At 35.3% G+C, this 21,892-nt stretch overlaps 1 protein-coding gene across 1 annotated transcript; it reads left to right on the top strand.

Moving 5' to 3' along the window:
- Positions 1-10,454: 10,454 nt before the first annotated feature.
- Positions 10,455-18,011, top strand: LOC132544389 (uncharacterized). Its single transcript, XM_060207973.1, has 5 exons — positions 10,455-10,555; positions 12,737-13,047; positions 16,197-16,337; positions 16,927-17,655; positions 17,917-18,011. Exons 1-5 carry the CDS (start codon positions 10,455-10,457, stop codon positions 18,009-18,011), a joined length of 1,377 nt encoding a protein of 458 aa, XP_060063956.1.
- Positions 18,012-21,892: the final 3,881 nt, after the last annotated feature.

Raw genomic sequence — 21,892 nt, 5'->3', positions numbered from 1 at the left:
AGCTATTAAAATGTCAAGAAACTAGAATAATATATTTGTATTTACCATTCATTGTACAAAAAAATATAGGATTTCTCTCAGTTCAGTTTGTAATTGTGAATTAAGTTTATCATGAATACCATTAACACCGTGGCTCCCTATTCTAATTGTATGCCCAAAACTTCATTCTGGTGACTGAAAAAATGAAAATCGCACCTTAAAAATAGGTAAAGCGATGAGACAAGCAGTTTTGTCATTTTTTTTCGTACGACAATGAAAAATGGGACCGACTTGCGAAGAAAACAATATAAAAAATGGTCTTGTTAATCAAATTAAAATTGAAATAAACATCAATAAAAACTAATGTTCACTCGGACAATATGTCAGAAAGACACCTTTTGAAAAAAAATAAATAGAATTAGATATAGTGGTGCCAAATAATGAATTAAACTGCATCATACGATCCAAAGTGATCGATAGAAATGTCAAGATCTAAATAGGGAGATGTAACAACTCTTTAATTAAACATATTTCGTAATTTCAATATATCGAATAATTTCAGATGAACGTCAAGTACGTGTTAATGAATTAAAACGGCAAACATCAGGGACTAAAAATCAAATGTGTATACCACCTGCAACCTCGAGCATTGTACAAAACACACAAGTGAACAGCTTCTTGTGATGAAAATTAGACACAGTAATGCCAATTAAGGAATTATATACCTGTTGGATTAATGAATAATTAACATAATATGTCATAGGGTTATTATGTCCACAGATATATTACAAAATAAGTAATTGTTTACACTATTATATATATCATACTACCATATCACATAAGATATAAACAATTAACGATTATATCTGGTTCAATTAGACATACATACGTAACAATTACATTGGTAACATTGGAATAATACTTAAGTAATGAAAGAATGATTTTATAGTAATGTATAATCAGTAATATAGTGGTCAAATTAGAGGTAGTTCGGACGGACATAACACATGTAATGTTCCATATAGTAATGTATAATCAGTAATATAGTGGTCAATTTAGAGGTAGTTCGGACGGACATAACACATGTAATGTTCCATATAGTAATGTATAATCAGTAATATAGTGGTCAATTTAGAGGTAGTTCGGACGGACATAACACATGTAATGTTCCATATAGTAATGTATAATCAGTAATATAGTGGTCAATTTAGAGGTAGTTCGGACGGACATAACACATGTAATGTTCCATATAGTAATGTATAATCAGTAATATAGTGGTCAATTTAGAGGTAGTTCGGACGGACATAACACATGTAATGTTCCATATAGTAATGTATAATCAGTAATATAGTGGTCAAATTAGAGGTAGTTCGGACGGACATAACACATGTAATGTTCCATATAGTAATGTATAATCAGTAATATAGTGGTCAATTTAGAGGTAGTTCGGACGGACATAACACATGTAATGTTCCATATAGTAATGTATAATCAGTAATATAGTGGTCAATTTAGAGGTAGTTCGGACGGACATAACACATGTAATGTTCCATATAGTAATGTATAATCAGTAATATAGTGGTCAAATTAGAGGTAGTTCGGACGGACATAACACATGTAATGTTCCATATAGTAATGTATAATCAGTAATATAGTGGTCAATTTAGAGGTAGTTCGGACGGACATAACACATGTAATGTTCCATATAGTAATGTATAATCAGTAATATAGTGGTCAATTTAGAGGTAGTTCGGACGGACATAACACATGTAATGTTCCATTAAATATCTTATTATTTTATAATTTTCTATTCAGCTAGACTAACAGATATTTTATTTCTTCATTATTTATGTGTGTTCACGGAAAGAGGACATGGTTTTGGTTACATTGACCGAGGAGAGTCTGAGGTGTCCTTGGTCGTAAATTCTTGTGGCTATATCCGAACGACATGGTCAATGAAGTCTTTGTCAATTGAAAACATCACCTTCATTGTAAATTCCTGTTTCAGTGATACAAGGACATTAAAGTTTGTATAAAGTAAAAAGAAATGCGAACTTCAGCCGTCAGACTATAAATAAAACAAATAAATCTCTTCAATAATCAGAGACAGTATGTCTGTTTAGTAATGACAAGTGAAACTTCCTGTTTTTATGTCTACTGAAGTAATCTAATTAACGTAACACGACAATCCCAGTTCATCAGATATTGCACAAAGGACATACATGATCATTTCTTCGAAGCGCTCACCTGATACCGTCTGATTATTCTGTCCACCTGTCTTCCCATGAGCTACATACATCGCTACGTGTTACCCGAATTACGGAAACATGTAATATTGCAGTATGAAGAATGCGAATATCTCGGTTACCAACCTGTAGCAGCTGTGTCATGTCGATTCTGTAGCGTTATTAGTAAGATGACACAAAGCTACCCTATTGGCCTAAAGGTTCAATTAACAGTGAATAGTTATCTATATATATATTGGTTAATAGGTTTCCTACGGTATATAATTAAACTTAATTGAAATGAGTTACATCAAACTATGTTCCGGTTGACCGAGATACTTAATAAAGACATTTCGGCATAAATATGAACTGCAGAATTCCGCATCCTATTTCAACAAAGATCGTCATGGTCAATCCACACGCCATTGTAATGTAGTGTGACGATGAAGTAGATATTATTTCAGTTTGACGATCAGTTTCAAATTTAAGGGCAAGCCATAGGGTGATACCATGGTACCACCAATGTCCCACTCTACTTACAAGTGTCACTCAGGCGTACCGTCACTTGAATAGAACTGAATACTTTGGCAGGCCAAACAAAACCTGTTAAATAGCCTAAAGCGTTGTTTACGGTGGTTCTACTTTTAAAACTTGTATCAAATTACGAACAAAATTTAGAGGAACTAGAGAAGGACAATACCTAAGGCATGTGTTGGGAAACTTTTCGAAGCCCGTATCACTTTCAGGGTTATGTGTAAAGTAGATGTGCATTTCGGACAACGTGTTTGCCTTTCTGATGAAGTAAACCTAGGAGAAATGCACTGTGTACGTCGATTGAAACTTTATACAACATGTTACAATTCAGTGTGTATCTGTGGTATTTTGTAATTGAAATATACGCTTTGTATGGTACTTTTGTAACATCTGTTGTGATGCCTACTACAAACTGGTATACAGACATGTGTACAGTGGTTAAGAAAGTCACTACATGTTTGTGTATTGGTGAAATATCGATCTTAACCTGATAATCATTATCTATTCCACCAACATTCACAACACAGCGCCAATTACTAAAGGCACATGTACATACTTCTTTGACTTTTAACTGAAGGTACGGTGTGAAATAGAATTGGAACGATTTGTGTTCGGTGGTGTACCATACATAAACTAACACAACCTTGTAATACTATAAACAACACAAGTACTAACATCAACATTTCTTTAAAGCCCATATGCTGGCAGAGACACTTGCGTGATGGACCGCCTCCGTTCCACATCAGCGAATTTATGTGCCTGCTAGGGGCATTATTCACCAACTCTAACGAAGTGTAGTACGGTATAGTAATATCAGTGTGACGGGCCCTTGTGTTCAGGAGGGTACGACCTGTCGGGGAGGTGGCTCATAGACCATTATACAACGGGAAAGTGGAGGTTTATCTATAGGTGTGTGCATAGAAACATTTACTCATAAGGATCATCAAGTCTACTCCTCAACATTTCGTTTTCCATTGGACATGTTACCATTTTCTATGGAATTTACCCGCTCGTGGTGTACCCACACATAGGCATATCTTGGCATTCGAAGAATTCCACCGCGAGGCGATCAGCTGTAAGTTTCAACAGGTAAACATTTATTTCAATTGAAATACCACACCTATACTAAGACACGTGGTATATGTAACAACTAAACATGTCCGTATGTGTTAAAACATTACCATATGTAAAACCATTGTTTAAGCAATATGTCGGATATTGAAGTTCGAGTTCACCCTTATCAAACATTAAACACGGAAATTTTAGGTTTTAGTTACTCGTGCACAGCCGGTCTCTTTCAGACGTACTGGAAATTCGTGTAAATTGTTTTCATCAGATGATTGTGTTTAAGTGTATTTGCATAAGCTTGCCCACAGGTGACAATAGTTCCTTCATCTGATCTCCTCTACCGCGATGCACCATCATGGTTATACCTTCTCATACGTAGAATTACACGGAAATTTACAATGTTTAGGTCAAGAATGTGTTCCTGGCTTATAATTACCACAGGAATTAAAGTGTTGTAATGTCCCGCGCGTTATTTCGTGGAAGGGGCGAGCCTACATTAAAACGACAGCGAATCACAATGGTAGTATTCACAAGGGATGGTACAACATAAATCACTATTATAGTACATAACGGATGGTTCAAACCATTACACTAATACAGGGTGACGATTCCGCTGTGTGTTGGTAAACACAGGTACGTATATATATACACAATATTATGTTTGTACGTCCTGGTAAACACCATATATGAAAATGTAAGCCTTTTCATTTGCGAATGTATTTGATCGGCTAGTGGCCGAGATCTGTGAAATGTGTGGTCAGTACCATGTCCTGATATGTCGTGGAGTGACCAGGCTCCCTAAAGGAAATATGAAGACCAAGCTTGATGCTACATTTCAATAATCATGATATTACACTATATCACAATACATTGTTCGTGGTGCAATTTTGCGGACAACATCATGGCCACCATCGCTATAACCGATCTGCTGTATCTAATGATCATAGCGGTCGTAAATCTCCTCATCGATCATAGATCTAATACTTCATTTCCCAATGTCCAAAGCATTTCTCAAACTTATTAATTCAACGTACATCGAGGTTCTAAAAAATTCTCGTCCAACGTACATCGAAGTTCTAAAACATTTTGCCTTCCAGTAACAATATTCTATCATGTACTATAAACGATAAGAATTCTGTGACGTCATTGGAAGACAAAATGACGTTATATTGAACCTAATTTGGTAAAACTGCAAACGTTTTCAGTCATTTTAACTCAGAACCCCAGAAATTGAATTTTGATTTCCTACAGTTACCACCTAACTATCATCACAAATGATTATATATCACGTTAAATTCACTGTTTGACTATTCTGTGTCTGATTTTATATAAGTGTTGAAAGGTGCTTTTTTTACAATACTTTGTTTTTTTGACAAAAATGCCAATGATCGTTCATGACCAGATAGAAATTTACATTTTTGTTAAGTTGTATCTAAAACCTGCATCTTTGAACCACATCACGACGTACAAGTTAATTTCACGAGATAATGGTTATTAAGATCCGGTTTCCGTCTTTCAACCAGTCATTCAGAATCTAAATCACCCTCATTTTGACCAATTGTCAACAGAAACTCGTTACTATGGCAATGGCAAGTCAAAAGAAATCATGACGGAGTACATTATATAAGTCATTTCACTGGTACTGTGGTAGATATTCTCTACGGTGCAATATGAAATACTATTTTTTGTAAGTTCCCAGCCAGATCAAAGTTAGCACCATTGATGTCGAAGTGTTGGAGCCCCATGTTAGCTGCCTGAGTGGCAGAGAGTGACGTAGGGATCTAGTTATGACAGGTAGTTAGTCGGTGTTATGGATCAGGGATACTTCAGAAACTGGCAGCTGACCTGGCAAGAGGAGGTCATAGATGTCTGCAGTGGGTCATACCAGGGCATTCGGTGTAAGGGTTGTCAGACTGACCATGCTGTTTACATGACAAGTGTGGTATTACAGCATGGCGATAAGTTGTCATGTCCAGTAGTTCTTTAATTTGGAAATACTTTTGGTTTCACAAAATCATCGTTTTTGGCTGTCCATAATTCACAGATAAATGGCGTCGCATGCTGTTGGTATCTTGCTGTGTGGAAATTGTTCGGATGACATTGATATTTAAATGGATACTATTAATGATAGCTCCTCTCAATGGAAATGCTAGCATTAGATCTCTTTTTTCAAGTCCGTGACGAGGCGATAGATTGTATGTAAATCACAAAATAATGGGTGTTATTCAGGGTGACTTCACCTCGCGGACAACAATACTCCGTTCTAGAGGGTATTTCAGCATTGTAAAACCGCGCCTTTACGTGGAATGTAGGTAACCGATCCGTTAGTGTTAAAATGCTTTAGAAACGAATCCTGGGCTAACAATACCTACTATCTTTTGTTTAGGGGTGACACAAAGTCATGGAATTCCTAAACGGAAGGGTGTTGCCTGTTTTGTATTGTTCTAACACGATGGAAGAGAAATCTGTCATTAACTCATTGTTACTCGATACAGTTCAAATATCACACAAGGAAATACCCACAATAGGGCACCGCACGTGTCACAAAACCATCACTCGTGCCTTTGTCCTAGTTGATACATTTTCATTTAACAAATGTTTGTTGAATTATTCATCTAAACATACTAGTAACTTTCTATAAAACAATTCTAATAACATCATGTTCAGTAAATGACATGTCTGTCAAACCTACTTGGAGCCAAATCCCATGTTATGTTTTAATAAACATGTCAGGTTAAGTAATTAGTGAAAATTACGACCGGATACAATACCTACATACTGTCGAGTCTGCCTGATACATAAAAATACCGTGATAATTAAAGATAGAAGCCCATTCACATGGAAACATGAAGGACACATTAATAACTATTGAGTATTAATTCGAAATTCTAGGTATAAAAATGGCAATTAGACTCTCAGCTGGTAATATCTTACTAATGTTTATTGCATTACGTAATATTAGCCCCTGGCTCTGGGCATGAATGGTGTGCTAAGACTGGTGTTAGAGCACTTGCCCCGGGAGACTGTGTATTCTGTTGCCTTCCGCAGGTGATGGATGAGCACTTATGTTATCTTCGTGACAATAATTTCTGCTGGTAATCACTGTAGTCTGTCTAATCCGGTTGATTAATATTTATGTTACATCTAAAAAATTACCACTGTGAACCCATACATACCTGTCCTTTTCACTGACCAATGTCTGTATCACAACTCATTAATATACACCGTGAACCCTTACAATATATCTCATTAGATATTACAACGAGTCCGTCCTTTCCTGCAGTTGTTACTGACCGAACTTTATATCATATATCTTGTTAATTTCAATGTATGATAAAAAAACTCATACATTCTTGTATTTGTCATCCAGTACAGTGTGTATTAAAACCTGTAACTGATATCATTTTAAAAGTGAAATGATTATTACCAGTCTATAGCATATTTGTATAGTTGTATGGTAGTTTGTATTTTAACGTATTAATACATTGTGTTAGTCTATAAATTGTTACAATTAACCTATTAATTATACTGGATCTGCTAGTCCTACAAGTCTGTGTGTGTAACTAGGGTTGTAATGGACCAGTGTACGTCCCATGGTTAGGGTATTATATACAAAATAGAACAGGGAGAATATCTGTGTCATCATATCAAATATATTTTCAATCGGTTTATGATGGAAGACATAGACATAGTTGATGAAAAGATCGTTAAAACTTCACAGGACATGTAATAAATCTGGTTCATACACACTGCTGGTGTAATCAAAATATAATATGGCCATGACAAAGCGGTTTACATAGTCTCTGTATATGTCCTATCATTTCAAATGTCAATAAAACAATATTTAGACAAGTACAGACTGATATTTTAGGCGTTCAGATTCCATTTTAATTTTCCTTAACCATTGAAGCGGTAACCACGCTTGTTAAGTAAGTTACAGTACAGACGCGGAATTCATTGTTCCGTGTGGTAAACTGTTAGTCCTCTGTTCAGAGTAATGTAGTAAGACATTTTGTTTATTGGTGGAACCTAGCTAATTCTCCAGGCAGCAAATATAAGTACTAAGGAAACATGGCAAGGAATAAATAATTTATATAACAACCGTAAGCCTTCAACTATCCTATGTATAACTCCTATCCATACTGATACATTACCTAGATGTTATTGTATATCACCTAAATGTTGTTGCATATCTCACAAATGTTGTTGCATATCTCACAAATGTTGTTGCATATCACACAAATGTTGCATATCATCCAAATAATATTAAACATCACCCAAATATCATTACATATCACACAGATATTATATCATATCACACAATTATTATTACATATCACCCAAACGTTATTACACATCATCCAAATTTTATTATATTCGCATCTCATAAATCAATATACACAACATAACACTGAAACATATTGCAAATTTACAATAAATTGACAACTAGATAACTTATCTTTTTACAGGTGTCTTAATAACATTAGAGAAATTACACATCAAGTTAAAAATACTCAGTAGTGACTAAAATAACATCATCTAATTGGTAGTCAGTCTATATATATATATAACATGAATATTTACTGACTTATATATTACATCTCTAATTAACGGTAGTCAGATTAAGATGTCATTCTGTTTTATAATTAAGTATAATAGTAGTATATAATTAAAGTGTAAAAGTACTGTATCTTAACTACAAAATATCCTATACGTGACTGTCACATAAATATACAATAAGTTACATGTAAAATATGTGGTATAGTAACACACGTAGTAGGAACCAAAGAGGTGTAGTCATGATGACAGTTCTAGAATTTTTATAGTACTTGAAATAAATGTCACGTTATACCAACTTATGAAGAGTATGATAGTCATTAAATCCCACACCAGAGACTGATGTGTCCGTATAGCAAATATCTGTTAATGCCTAATATATTTCTGGACATTGTACAAAAGACACACACTTAAATAGCACCTTTTACTGTAAATGTAGAGCCAAAAAATGAGTTGAACTTCATCATACAACAGTCTTGGACTTGTCAGTGATGTTAACGTCTTAAATGATGAAGCCTAGAAAATGTTTGAGAAAATTTAAAAGTCACCGAAAGAAATGTTAAAACATAAATGAGGTGCACTATCGTTATATTTCAATAAATGGTAACTTTATAGATCTGACAATTTTAGAACAACGTCAAATACATTCTGTACCGTATCACTATTCGAATGAACTAAAACATGGCATACAGAACCGAGTTAACGTCCATTGTAAAAACAGTTTGTTCTGGATTGAATTAGTTTATTTTATCATTGAGTTATTTTTTATTTGAAGTCAATTTTTCATGTCTGCTTTTTAATTACATTGGGGTTTTCTTTTCATCTATGATTTCTCCTTCCTATTTGTCAGTTAATTAATTTTGAAGGCGTGACATTATCATTGATCTTATCTAGGTATCGTGTTGTCGATGAAATCAGCAGAAAATGGTATTTCCTCCTTGTACATTTTATGGGTTTCTATGCAACTTATCAACGGTGGGTTAAGAATAACGATACTTTGTTAGACATCTATTTCTATGTATAATGCAGCTCGTTTAAGATGTATTGTTTAGAAATATGTTTTGTTATGAATATCATTGTGTTTTAGTAAATACGTAGATAAGTAAATAAATAAAAATATGGTTAGAAATTACTGTACCAGAGGTATTGCTGTATTAGAAATTATTGTTTGCAATCTAAAAGTTTTAATATCAACATGTAAATAAAGACTCTTGCATAAGTGGTTTTATTTTTTCCGGTTTCTCAACCTTCCAGATACCAGTAAGTTTTTCTTTTAGAAGAAAATATGTTATACTCTTTCTATTGCATTTATGAATGTGATAGATATGTTTTGTTAACAATATATTAGACATAGAAACAAGGATATAAGTTTTAATTATTTAGATAAGTACTAAAGTAGGTAATAACACAACCTTATAGCAACACGTTCAGTAACCTTAACATCAGTGGAAAGACGTTTGGTCAATTATTACTGACAGTGGGCGTAGTTCATGCTGAGTCACTGTTCATCGTTGCGTTCGATCGATCTGATTGGTCGGGTGGCCAACCTCAGCAGCTGTTTGACCGATCTGATTGGTCGGGTGGCCAGCTTCAGCAGCTGTTTGTCTAGTCTATGTGTTACCAGATCATCCTGGAAACAAACTTAGTTGTGATCATGATTGCGACATCTGTGGGTCGGCAGCGTACATATCGACTGGCTTTGTTTGGAAAGATATATTTTTGTACATACGTATATTGATTTTATGAACATATGTGATATCTTTCATTATAGAGTTAAAAAGGTTCGTATGACAATACTTTATTATTACTGTTTATCACATTTGACTATCTACATATATTCAATGCTGTCTTCTTGTGTTTAGAGATAAATATATATGTTTTCCTAAAAAGCCGATGCTTTTGAATCACAAACAACCAATTTCAAATTGTCTATGGGTGTATCGGAACACGGAGTGGAAAGGAGAGCCGACTTTAAATATATACTATCTAAGGGACACCTGTATCAGGAAGCACATTTATATAATTTCGAAATACATTACACACTTATAATATTCGTTTGTTTCTGTCTCCTTACAGGTGCAATAACCAACCATGGTGAACACACAGGAACTCATCGCTATCATCGGCGGCTCCGTCGCTGGTCTCATTGTTCTCCTCGTCCTCATTGCCATCATTATCTACTGTACATGCGGGTAAGGGAATCTATAGCATTTAATAGACCGAGAATAATTTACAAACAGGTCTTTATTGTTTATTTATTGTAGTCGGCTGCTGCAACAGATTACGGAGACATGGAATATTATTTTGATCCCAATCCATGGTGATATCATTCTGCAATCAAACTATCGTGTTACGTACATGTATTTCAACGAAATAAAATGTCTTCGTAATCTATAACACATGTCCATATATTATAACATCTTGTGGAAATAATTGTCTAGAACTTCAGTTTATATATCACTCCCGTTATGTTATTTAGAAATTATGTCGACTCTTAAGTCACCATACTTCTGATTGGTCGAGTGACAAATTCAGAAGCTGTTCGAGTAGTTTACACCAAGTAGCACTGTATAAATTACCACTGATGTAAACTGATGTAATTTACGTGCATCGATTTTGGGAGTGAGGAGTGAATTTGTAACTTTTTACAACAAGAATATAAGAAAAAGATCACAAAGGTACAGTGATATGAATACCCCATCTTACCATGAAACCGTGGTTCTTGTTCATCGTGAAATGGTTTGCTGTGGTGGCATTCCTACCAACAACTTGAGGGCAAGTTGTTGAAAATTAAGAAACTGGTGAAAAAAAAGTTGGAAGGAAAGATGTTTTGCTTTCAGAATGGGAAAGGGAAAACTTGTCACGACAAATTGTATGGTCTTGGGTCAGTCAGAATGGCATTAGTATAAATTTGAATTTGACAGTTGAGTTGAAAGGAACAAAGCGGTGGACTGTCTACCCAACACCAATGTTGACCTACCCATCACACAGATAACGGTGCTGACGGGTATCGTTTAGACGAATTGACAGGTGCCCGCGGGCCATCACGGTATAAATTGATGACCATCGAGACAAGGTGTTATCCGGGCACTTAACATTTTAGTCCGGTAAATGACACACCGGGTTTCCAATCTAAAACTCCACTAGACCACGCACTTTTAATTACGCTACGGACTGGCGTACCTGGATACCAAAGGGTGTGGATGAGAAAGAGTGACATCTGAATCAGTTGATATAAAACTACATATTCACTTCCTGATCTTTGTTACAGATTTATATAGTTGTCTGGTACGGAATCGTTAATAAGGTTTCGGCAAGATTTTTATTTGTTCACGGAGAGATAGCAATCCAAACGCTATATGAAAACCATATACCTTGACGAACGCTTTCATACAACCTAGTATGTCAAGAATGTAAGTTGGGTGTCATGTTACAATGCTGCATATTGCAAAGAGTATGTCAACCGTATCAGATGCCTTGTGGATTACAATAGAGGGATGGCTATGACGCGCTGCCCTATTATTCCTGATATTATGACGGCGGTTGTCTCGGTTCACGTGGTTTCTCTCACAAATGCATCATGAAAAAATGTTTAAGAATGTTCAATGTAAATTATCCTGTAACGTTTAGGTTACTGTATAGTTGTTTTATTTCGCGAGATAAAGATTTCACGGTTGTCCCGGATTAGGCTAGTTCACGATGATATGTCTATGAACTGGTGTCATGCATAAATACATAACAAATAACTTATGTGATTTGAATTCGATGTATAAATACTCGCTGCCTTTTTAATTTACTTACTGACCACGAAAGTAAACCCTTCAAATATTACCAACTATACATTAATCTGCAGCAGTCTTTGAACCAATTCACATTACAATAAAAGGTGTTCGCTACCACTTCCGAACAGATCCTGTAACCTTTTTTAAAATTTAAGCAAGTGTCAGGACGAATACACAAGGCTATTTATACTGACATTATTGAACAACGTGAGAAGCAAGCTTTAGTTAGAAAACAAAACATTAATTTCTGTAATTTGGCTACTCGGCGTGAACTGATGAGGTTAGATACCGCGGTGTTGAATATTTAAGAAGCACGTGAAAGGTAGGGAACGGTACGAAAACACACCCTAATTAGGTAACATATTGTATTAACTTTAACAGGAAAAAAGATGTAGACGGAAAGAACCGACCCAGACATAATCGGATATCAAAAGAATTACCTGAGAATCACGTGTTGCGCGTGTTTTACCCGCCAGGAGGTGAGGACGGTTGACCCGCATGTTGGAAAATGGTTAACTTTGACTGTAATAATTACAACATATATTTGGTTTGGGTTGCACGTTTTGTATAACAAAATTGTGTTTTTTTCAGGCGCATGCGTGATAACAAAAACCGTGGGAGAAGTTTTCAGCATTTGAATTCAACTACAGATGCAAGTCTTAGTAAAAATAGCAACTTTGGTAATGGCCTTGACCCACACCTTGATCCCCGACTTGACCCTCGAATTGACCCCAGAATGGAAGCACGTGTTGACCCCCGGCTTCCCAAGGTCGGCAGCGCAGGACTGTGGATGGGAGCTCCGTCCATGTATTCGACTGGTCCATCCGATGCATATTACGTTGATAGACCCAAGAGGGTTCCTTCGCTACAGAGAGCCACATCGGAGCAAAGGCTAGCTCAATGTAGGTTACTAGTGACTAACTCACATATCTATTTCTCGACAATATATGTCCTTTTCCCGCACATTTATTCGTGCTTCTCGACAATGTGTGTATTTTACCCGCACAATTTATAAGTGCTTCTCAATTACATATTTACCTTACCCGCACATTAGAAACGGTCCACTCACTATCTTTATTGTGAACATTTACTTTGCTTACCATTGTTATCTGTGTTGTTACCGCTTATAAGCTTTCATTGCATGGTTTCACAAACACATTTGTATGCTATATGTTTAACTGCTTTTGCTAGACCTGCTTTCCTTTGACTAGTCAATACACGTAACTGAACTTTAGTATGTATTAGTTTTCCTGTTCCCCGATGTACACGTCTGTCTCGACCTGTATACTGATATAAATCCATGTTATGTCACGCCAGTTTTATACCGTCCCGCACGTACACATCTGAATGTTAATTAGAATCGCGTAACAATGTTGATGATAAATCAAAATCCTTTGTTTATTATTTCTTCAACCTTACGTTAATATAAGCATCTGAACACGTGATCAAATCTTGATTATAATTAATATATATATTAATATAAGAAAAATAAACAAGATAATCGCAAGTTGCTACGTGTATTCTGGTTGTTTCCAGTAAAAAGCATGACAGTATATTGTTTTGGTATGATGTTGTAACCCACACTGCTCGAAGTTGCATGTAATTATGTAGGTATTGTTACTTTGCCTATCTACGTTATTGGCTGGGGACATCTATCCCACCCCTTCTGTACGCACGTGCTGCCGAACTAATAAGCTTTTAACTATAGAGAAATTTATGATAGTTCTTCAGATTTTCTCGACATGAGTAGAAAGATTCGGTTAATGTGATTGAAGAAATTGTTCGTTTGTGACAGGTTTTATGAGTTCAACAACAAAAAGTATTATGCTTTTTAGAAATTCTCGCTGATTTGGGAATCTGACAATGATGAATATTCTTTTTTTTCCTTTTCACTGAAGATTTATAAAAAAAAACACATTTAACATACAATCATTAAAGAAACAGCCTTTACTTACATTTTGTGTATTAAATTATATCGAACAATTAATTATAATCAAGTGGTTCATATTATTTCGGTATTTGATACAAAAATCTTTTCACGTAGTTAGAAGTTTCTGTTTTTGCTCACTCTAACAATAGAATAATTGACATGTTTGATACCAATGCCATCCTTGTCTTTTTAACCTGATGCTTGACTGACCTGTTGTCGTGTAGTTAGTGTATTAACATGGCGATAGAACAGATGGTTTTTGTTCATTCATTGTGTGCTGATTAGTTCACTTTGTTTGTATGTCTAATGCAGTAGAACTTTACGAGTGGTTTAGTGCCTTAATGACGTCTTGCATCATTTATTAGAAGAAATATTCGGATGGTTTTAAAATGAGAAATAGTAACAAACGTGTTACAGTGGAGATGTTTGTGAGAAGGCAATTGTAGTAGGTACAAAAGGCACACAAATGAATAGCACACTTCAATGTAAACTTAAGAGCTAGACACAATAGAGGCAAACAATGAATAAAACTGCACCATATAGCCTCTAGGACTCATCAGTGATGCGGAGGTGCTAAATGTTGAAGCCTTTGAGGCGACTGAAAAAATTCAAAGTAATTGGAAATGTCAAAATCTAATTAGGAGGTGCACTAGCCCTATAACTTAAATAATTTCATACTTTTCACATGGCTGATAATTTTATGAAGAACGTCAAGTACATGTGTGTATTCTGAACCGTGCCACTATTCGAATGAACTAAAAAGGTTACGGCAAACCTCGGGGACTAAATCTAATTACTTGACTGATCTTACGTGCAAGCATGCAATGAACAATGAATATAACGCTTTCAGATTCTAAATAGTGAAGCTGAACGAACAGTGAACAAAATAACGCACACAAAAGTGTGTAAGATAGATAAATAATTTATAAATAACACAGAATTTATATATCTACAACAGATCTGCAAGTTAAGAGCATCTGTGCTCGAGATGGGGACATCCACACCTATCTTAGTACGATGTTACCAAGTGTTTCTATTTTTGTCATTTAAGTGACAAACTGAGAAATTTGAACTTGTTTATGACGTCATTCAGAATGTATTGCTCACACGTATACCTGGGTTTACGTACAGACAAGGTTTATCTGTTCATTGTTCACACTATGATGTACTACGCTGCTGACATTTAACTTCTTTGTTCATCACGTTGTGTAACCTGCTATACTAAATATTCATAGCCCCACAACTCCCACATGTTTGTTTGCTTTTTCGTTCGTGAATTGTTTTTATGTAAACGTGAATAGCGATAAAATCTCGTTTTATTCAAGGGAACTAAGAGCTCAAAGGGGAAATGGCTAGGAAGTACCTCGATTTACTTACGATCGTCAAACAACTGGGCCTTATTTTGATTAATGAAATAGATCCCTTTGTATCATATGACAATGTCTAAAATGTATGTATAAAAATGATTCCATATCCTTATTTTATAGGGTTGTTCATTTCTAAATCTCATTTCTATGAACGTATTCAATGTTTTTGATAAAACAAATCTAAAGTAGATTAGTCTCATCAATGTCTGTATTTGAAGGACATAATTGTTTTCTTACATTGTTTCTACGTCTTGTTTTGAATTTATCAGTCACGAACTATATGTCCCTGTTGTTTTTGATAATCGAGAAAATGTAATTATGTTAAATGTCCTTTTAACTTTGTTTATTAGTAGGTAACGAACAAAATTTTGCTTCGTATAAACTTAGTTTCTTCAGGTTCTATTCGTTATAATACATTTATGACTTGATCAAACTTTTTATTGGCTGAGAGAAAATATTTCTTCATCGATAACTTCACAGATATATATTATTCATCCTAAAACATAATATTTGTGTGACATGAAGTGTTTTATGATAAATCATAACTAGTGTACGATGTGTAATTTTGTTACATTTCGTGGTTTATGGACCCGTGCTTTACCTGTACTACACGCGTTAATCGATTCCAAGAAACATTGATTTTTACTTCTTGACAATTATGCAAGAATCAATACGGAAGTATAATAAAACCGCACTGACTCACTATCTTCCATTAATTAATTATTAACTAATTACCGTGCTCGCTTGTTTCTAGCGGCCAACGGCCACATGGTGTACCAGGGAAACATGCAGCAACTCTACCACAGCCAACAGGTGCCTGGTCACGTGTATCACCCTTACAACTCTAATTACATCCACGGCGGTCTGTATCCCTATAACTACGGCGGTCCGCAAGGTACGACAAAATGTGAAAAATGTAGTATTTACCTTACATGTTAAATAACACTGAATTTATGAACAATTAATACCATGAAGGATTATAACCAGCAAGGCAATAAGATGATTTATCCTATACAAACTCAATACTTTGAAGTTTCATGATGGTTACCATGATGGTAAATCGATTAGAGCAGCTTGTAATACGTGTCCTTTGTTATCGGGTTCGTGATTGGATGTTGATATACTTTGAATTGTTGTATCTAAACTTTTCTATTATAAGGGATGTTGATATACTTTGAATTGTTGTATCTAAACTTTTCTATTATAAGGGATGTTGATATACTTTGAATTGTTGTATCTAAACTTTTCTATTATAAGGGATGTTGATATACTTTGAATTGTTGTATCTAAACTTTTCTATTATAAGGGATGTTGATATACTTTGGATTGTTGTATCTAAACTTTTCTGTTATAAGGGATGTTGATATACTTTGGATTGTTGTATCTAAACTTTTCTATTATAAGGGATGTTGATATACTTTGGATTGTTGTATCTAAACTTTTCTATTATAAGGGATGTTGATTCAAATTTCTTCTTTGTCCAGATCGCTCCATTATAGTTGAGTACCAAGATGAAGAGCAGTATTATCATAACTACAGACGAAATGATGACGACTCTGTCAGGAAGGGGGCGAAAGTCAAACGCACACATAGTGACCTCACGGGCACCAAGAGAAAGAAGGACAGAAAACGAAGGGAATCACCGGCGTTTGAGAGAACACGGAGAGAGGACAGACCACGAAATGAAGAACGAGGAAGGACCGCATCTATAGAAGTTCACAGTCGTCAAAAGAGGGCTCCCCCACCTCCTCCTCAGGGTTCCGGTCGACAGTCTGCAACTGGCCTCAGAAACTCTGAGGAACAAAGCAAATCTCTAGACTTTAACGATCAAGCGCTGTCAACACAGTGCGCAACTGATAGTGCCAAACTTCGTGCAATGCAAGAGAAATCCAGGGATCATGAACTTAGCAATAAGTGGCAGAGTCAGGACGAGTTGAAACTGAACCTACCTGTCAGTGATGACGACGAACGTGGTAGTGTTCACGTGCGATCTTATGAATATAAAGGTCAGTTACAAAGACCAGAAAATAGACACAGTTCATCTAGCACGAAAAAAGAGGGTGTTGCTAGGGCTTATGTTAATCCGTCCAAACAATCACATTCCAACCCTGCATTCTCAATGGATGAAATCGTGAGCTCCACAGCCAGAAAGGATGTTCCATCACCCGGCACAAAACATCGTAAATTGGAGAAAACTGAGAGTAACACAGACGGTAAGTTTATGTAGACTTGACGTGTAACAGCTCAGTACTGAAGATATCAGTCATGTCCACAACATAGGTATATAAAAGTACATTTTTCTTACTTGACGAGTCCTCTATGTAAATAATAACTATATATAGCCCATAACGAAGCATATGTAAATTAAATGTATTCTCTGTGTGACATTTAACTTCGTTTATAGAACCAGCTGTATTAACACACTAGAAAATCTTATTTCAGAGCATGTGATAGAATTACACATTTCATTTCAGGAAAACAAGTGTCTGCTGCGTTTGGCTTCCTAGACAACTATCTATCTGATGATGAGGGTGAAAGTCGGGCACAGTCACCACAACCTTTCGCCTGAGGTATGGCATCTCCATTTTAGTCCAGCGTTTCAAATTCTGCCATTTGTGAGCTTTTTCTTGTTTCAATTTCCTACTATTATGTATTGCCCGGTATTATCGTATGTAAGTAATGACGTGATTAAGGAACACCAGGACTGGTTGTTAAAGACTGTCTGTTTTATCCTCTATAATGTATGAAATAATTGTTCTTTAGCAGGAATGTTAAAAAATATTCTTGTATTGTGTAACTTGCTTGCCGAATAAAGGAGATGCTGAATCATTATGGTTTCTGATGTATATTTGAAAAACGATTTATTAAAATCATCTTTAATCATATTTCTCATTCAGGTGTACAATACATCATTCTTTCAAGTTCATGTTGTATTTCTACAGGTGTGGTGTCGTACACTCCTGTCAACGATACGAGATACTGGTATCATGACCATGCAGAATTCTGTTCCGCCCTGGAATATCCGTGTAGCGCGTCCTGTTCACGAAAAGTGTCTGCTTGTATACGGCCCTTACAAGTCAAATGTGCATCCAAGTCGGCTGTCATGGCTCTTTCGTCTGGTCTACAAGACAAGGACCGCATCACACGTCTTGGCATTAAGAAAGCTACAGATGCTGACTAACATTCAGGATGGTAGTAACGGTAGTCAGTCTTGACGGCTGGTCAACAACTGCCAACAGATCCTTGCCAAATAATGCTACCTTGCTGACAATAAAGTGTAAAATCAAATATTTATTACCGATTTACCTGAGGTATTAGTTGACGTGGTTAAAATTGAAGATTTGTTGATTAGATTACAGAACAATTTGTTCTCATTATTCCCCTCACTCTCGTCAGATATTTATCACATTTTAAATCTCTCATTTTTTATATATACATATAGATAAATTTAGGGTTATCTATTTCTTTTACAATCTAGATGTTAACGATATCAGAACGATACGTACAGCCGGCTACAAGCCTTTAATTATCTATACTATACATAGTATATATTTTATTTGTATATATACAAATGTATAACACTTTACTTCAAAGTAGTATCAATCATTCCTATACGGGTATTTCATATTTTTTTTATTCTTTGTCCAGTGATCGATATATTTGTGAGACTCCTCTGCTATTTCTGCATTTCTTTTATCTTGAACAAAGTATGAGATTGACCGGATGTTCAGTCTTTATGTTTTTATGTGTTGTTTATGAAAGCGAGTTCCGATCCTTGAGGAAGACAGCATGGATCGTTTTATGAAGTTTCATAATCTGGAATAAAATAGTTGTTTACTAACCAATGATCGAGCGAGAAGGTCGGTAAATTATTATTAATAATATGTTATCATGTAATACCAAAGATATTTTATATCTATAGGAATATATATATATATATATATATGTAAGCCAACACTAGCAATGTGGTGTTTATACTCGGCTGCAGACTTGCAACAGGACTGGCGATAGTGTTACATATCTAAGGTCACGTATCTAGTTGCCAGAGATAAATGCCTCTGATTGTTGGATGTCGTTACAGAAGTGTATGTAAAACACGAAATGTATTCGGATGCAGTGTTTGTTACAGTGTGCCGACGTCGTATGATTTTAGACGCGTCATTATATTTAATGTGTGCATGTTATGACGTCATATTGTGTGTATGTTAATCTGTGTATTACGTTTTACATTGCGTGTTCCACGGTACGAGAGTTGTTATATTAAATGTGATGGTTTTGTCTTTATTTATATCGAAGTATTGTGTTGCTTATTTGTATATGATATCGAGTAATACTCAAATATCGTTGTACATACCTTTATTGTATCAGGTAAATTATATCCGGTCATATAACGACAATAAATAATATGCCAAAAACTTGACATGGTATTTCTTGTTTATAGACACTTAATTCCCTGAGGATCAGCATGAAAATATAAACAATACGGGGCTACAGCATCTCCCAATCTAGATTTTTGACACTTTTTCGATTCTCTGGATTTTCCTCAATCACCTCACAAGTTTTTAAAAATTTAGACCTTAAACATCACTGACGAGTGTTAGAAGGACGAAACAGCTGCATGATGTAATTTGATTCATTTTTGGCTGTACTGTATCTAATTTTAAATTTGCATTGAAATGTTCTATTCACTTCTGTGAATATAGCTCAATCGATCTGCCTATACTAATTATAACACTTCGTGGACAAATGAATTTGTTAATTCAGAGAACAAACGAAACGAACGAAAATAAGCCGCTTACGAAAATGAATAATTTCACAGTAAATGGGAAACATTGGATACATCAGCATGGGTATGGTAGCCGTAGAAGAATAATCTATGAATAGATGTATACTGTTAGCGTAAACATGTTAAAATCTACTGGAAAACCTATCTTACAAGCTGGGTCAATGACATCGATTGTCTGGCCTCTGTCCTCCACTGATCTGTCCCGTGTGAGACTTCGAGGTGTCCAGGTTTATCAAGCATAACTACATACACAATGGAAAGTATATGTAATACTCGCCTCGAGATAGAGAAACGGACAATTAAATACCTATAAATTCTTAATGGAAAATGAAAAGGTTCACGACATGCATTCAGGCATGCAAAAGACAACATCACATCAATCAACCAAGGCTTAGTTTGATTTTAACAGACTATATATATATATTTATATGTATTTCATTATTTCTAAATCGGAGTTAATGAGCGAGCACCACAATTTCTAAGTGTATTCTCGTCATGTGTTTGCATCGTGAACAATACAAGATAATTTGCCTAAACGTGTGCCTGGTGACCTTTCAAAACCAGTTTAGGGACTTTCAAAAATATTTCTGGCACAAATTTGATTCTGTTAGCCTGTCTGTACGAATATCCACAAAAATAGAGAAGATGTTAATGGAAGTGACAATGGGCCATTAGAATCGTTTTCTAAGCTAACATTCCATAAAATTTCTCATAGTGTGCTCTTGTCATTTCCTAACGTTACTCTATGTCCATTGTTTTCAACCCTTTCATTCAGAAACAGCTGAATTTGGATGACAAAAGATTAAACTCTCCTTAAGGATGTCTGTATTCCATACAAAGGAAATAAAGACGTATATATCTAGAGAAAAATTCCTTACTTACTTACTTTTGTCCTTTAATTAATTTTCATGTATCTAATTAGAGTTTGCCTTCATTTGTGTTTATTCCATGGCATACAACTAAATAATGTGTAGGAAGAGTACAGTTGTAAAAGCTTATCTCACAAATTAACAACATTCCTATAAACAAACAATGTATGAGTTTGAGAATTTGTAACAAATATCTAAACTACTACAAAGATAAACAGTCACCAAAAAATCTGCAAATTTAAATATATATTCCAACTACTATAAACTTAAATATTATCACACTAGAGAGCATTTTAACAACTGATAGTAAATGGGGAGTGGACTGTCTCGTACTCCGTCTGTAGCTCTGCACGGGTCGATGTTAAACAAGGACGTCTCATACTTCAAAGGTACACAGAGTCAGAAACATAATTATGAAACACTTTGTTCAGGTTATAAAAAATGTGTCGGTGGAGTGTGACGGTAACTTGTATAACGAGCATGTCAGTCAGAATTCGTGGATTCAGTGTCGACATAGTATCTAACAATTCACTGTTCATTACTTTTTATGTCCTCTTTGTCCTTTAGCTAAAACCTCTCGCAACAGATTTATATGAACCGTGAAAAAAGCTGTATCAGATAACATATGTGTTTAAAGATAACCTATCCTGTTATCAGTGGTACTGAAAAAATGAAATTATGTTAATTATAAAAAAAAATGAACAAAACATGAACAAATGAAACGAGAAAGACGCCTTTAGCATCAATTTTTTGTCAACATTAGTAAAAGTGTACTTTTATGCAAAAGAAAGAGGA

Source organism: Ylistrum balloti, unplaced genomic scaffold (genome assembly GCF_031769215.1).
Source record: "Ylistrum balloti isolate Yb309-2 unplaced genomic scaffold, AGI_CSIRO_Ybal_v1 Utg369796, whole genome shotgun sequence".
Taxonomy (NCBI): domain Eukaryota; kingdom Metazoa; phylum Mollusca; class Bivalvia; order Pectinida; family Pectinidae; genus Ylistrum; species Ylistrum balloti.
This window is presented reverse-complemented; position numbering and strand designations above follow the sequence as displayed.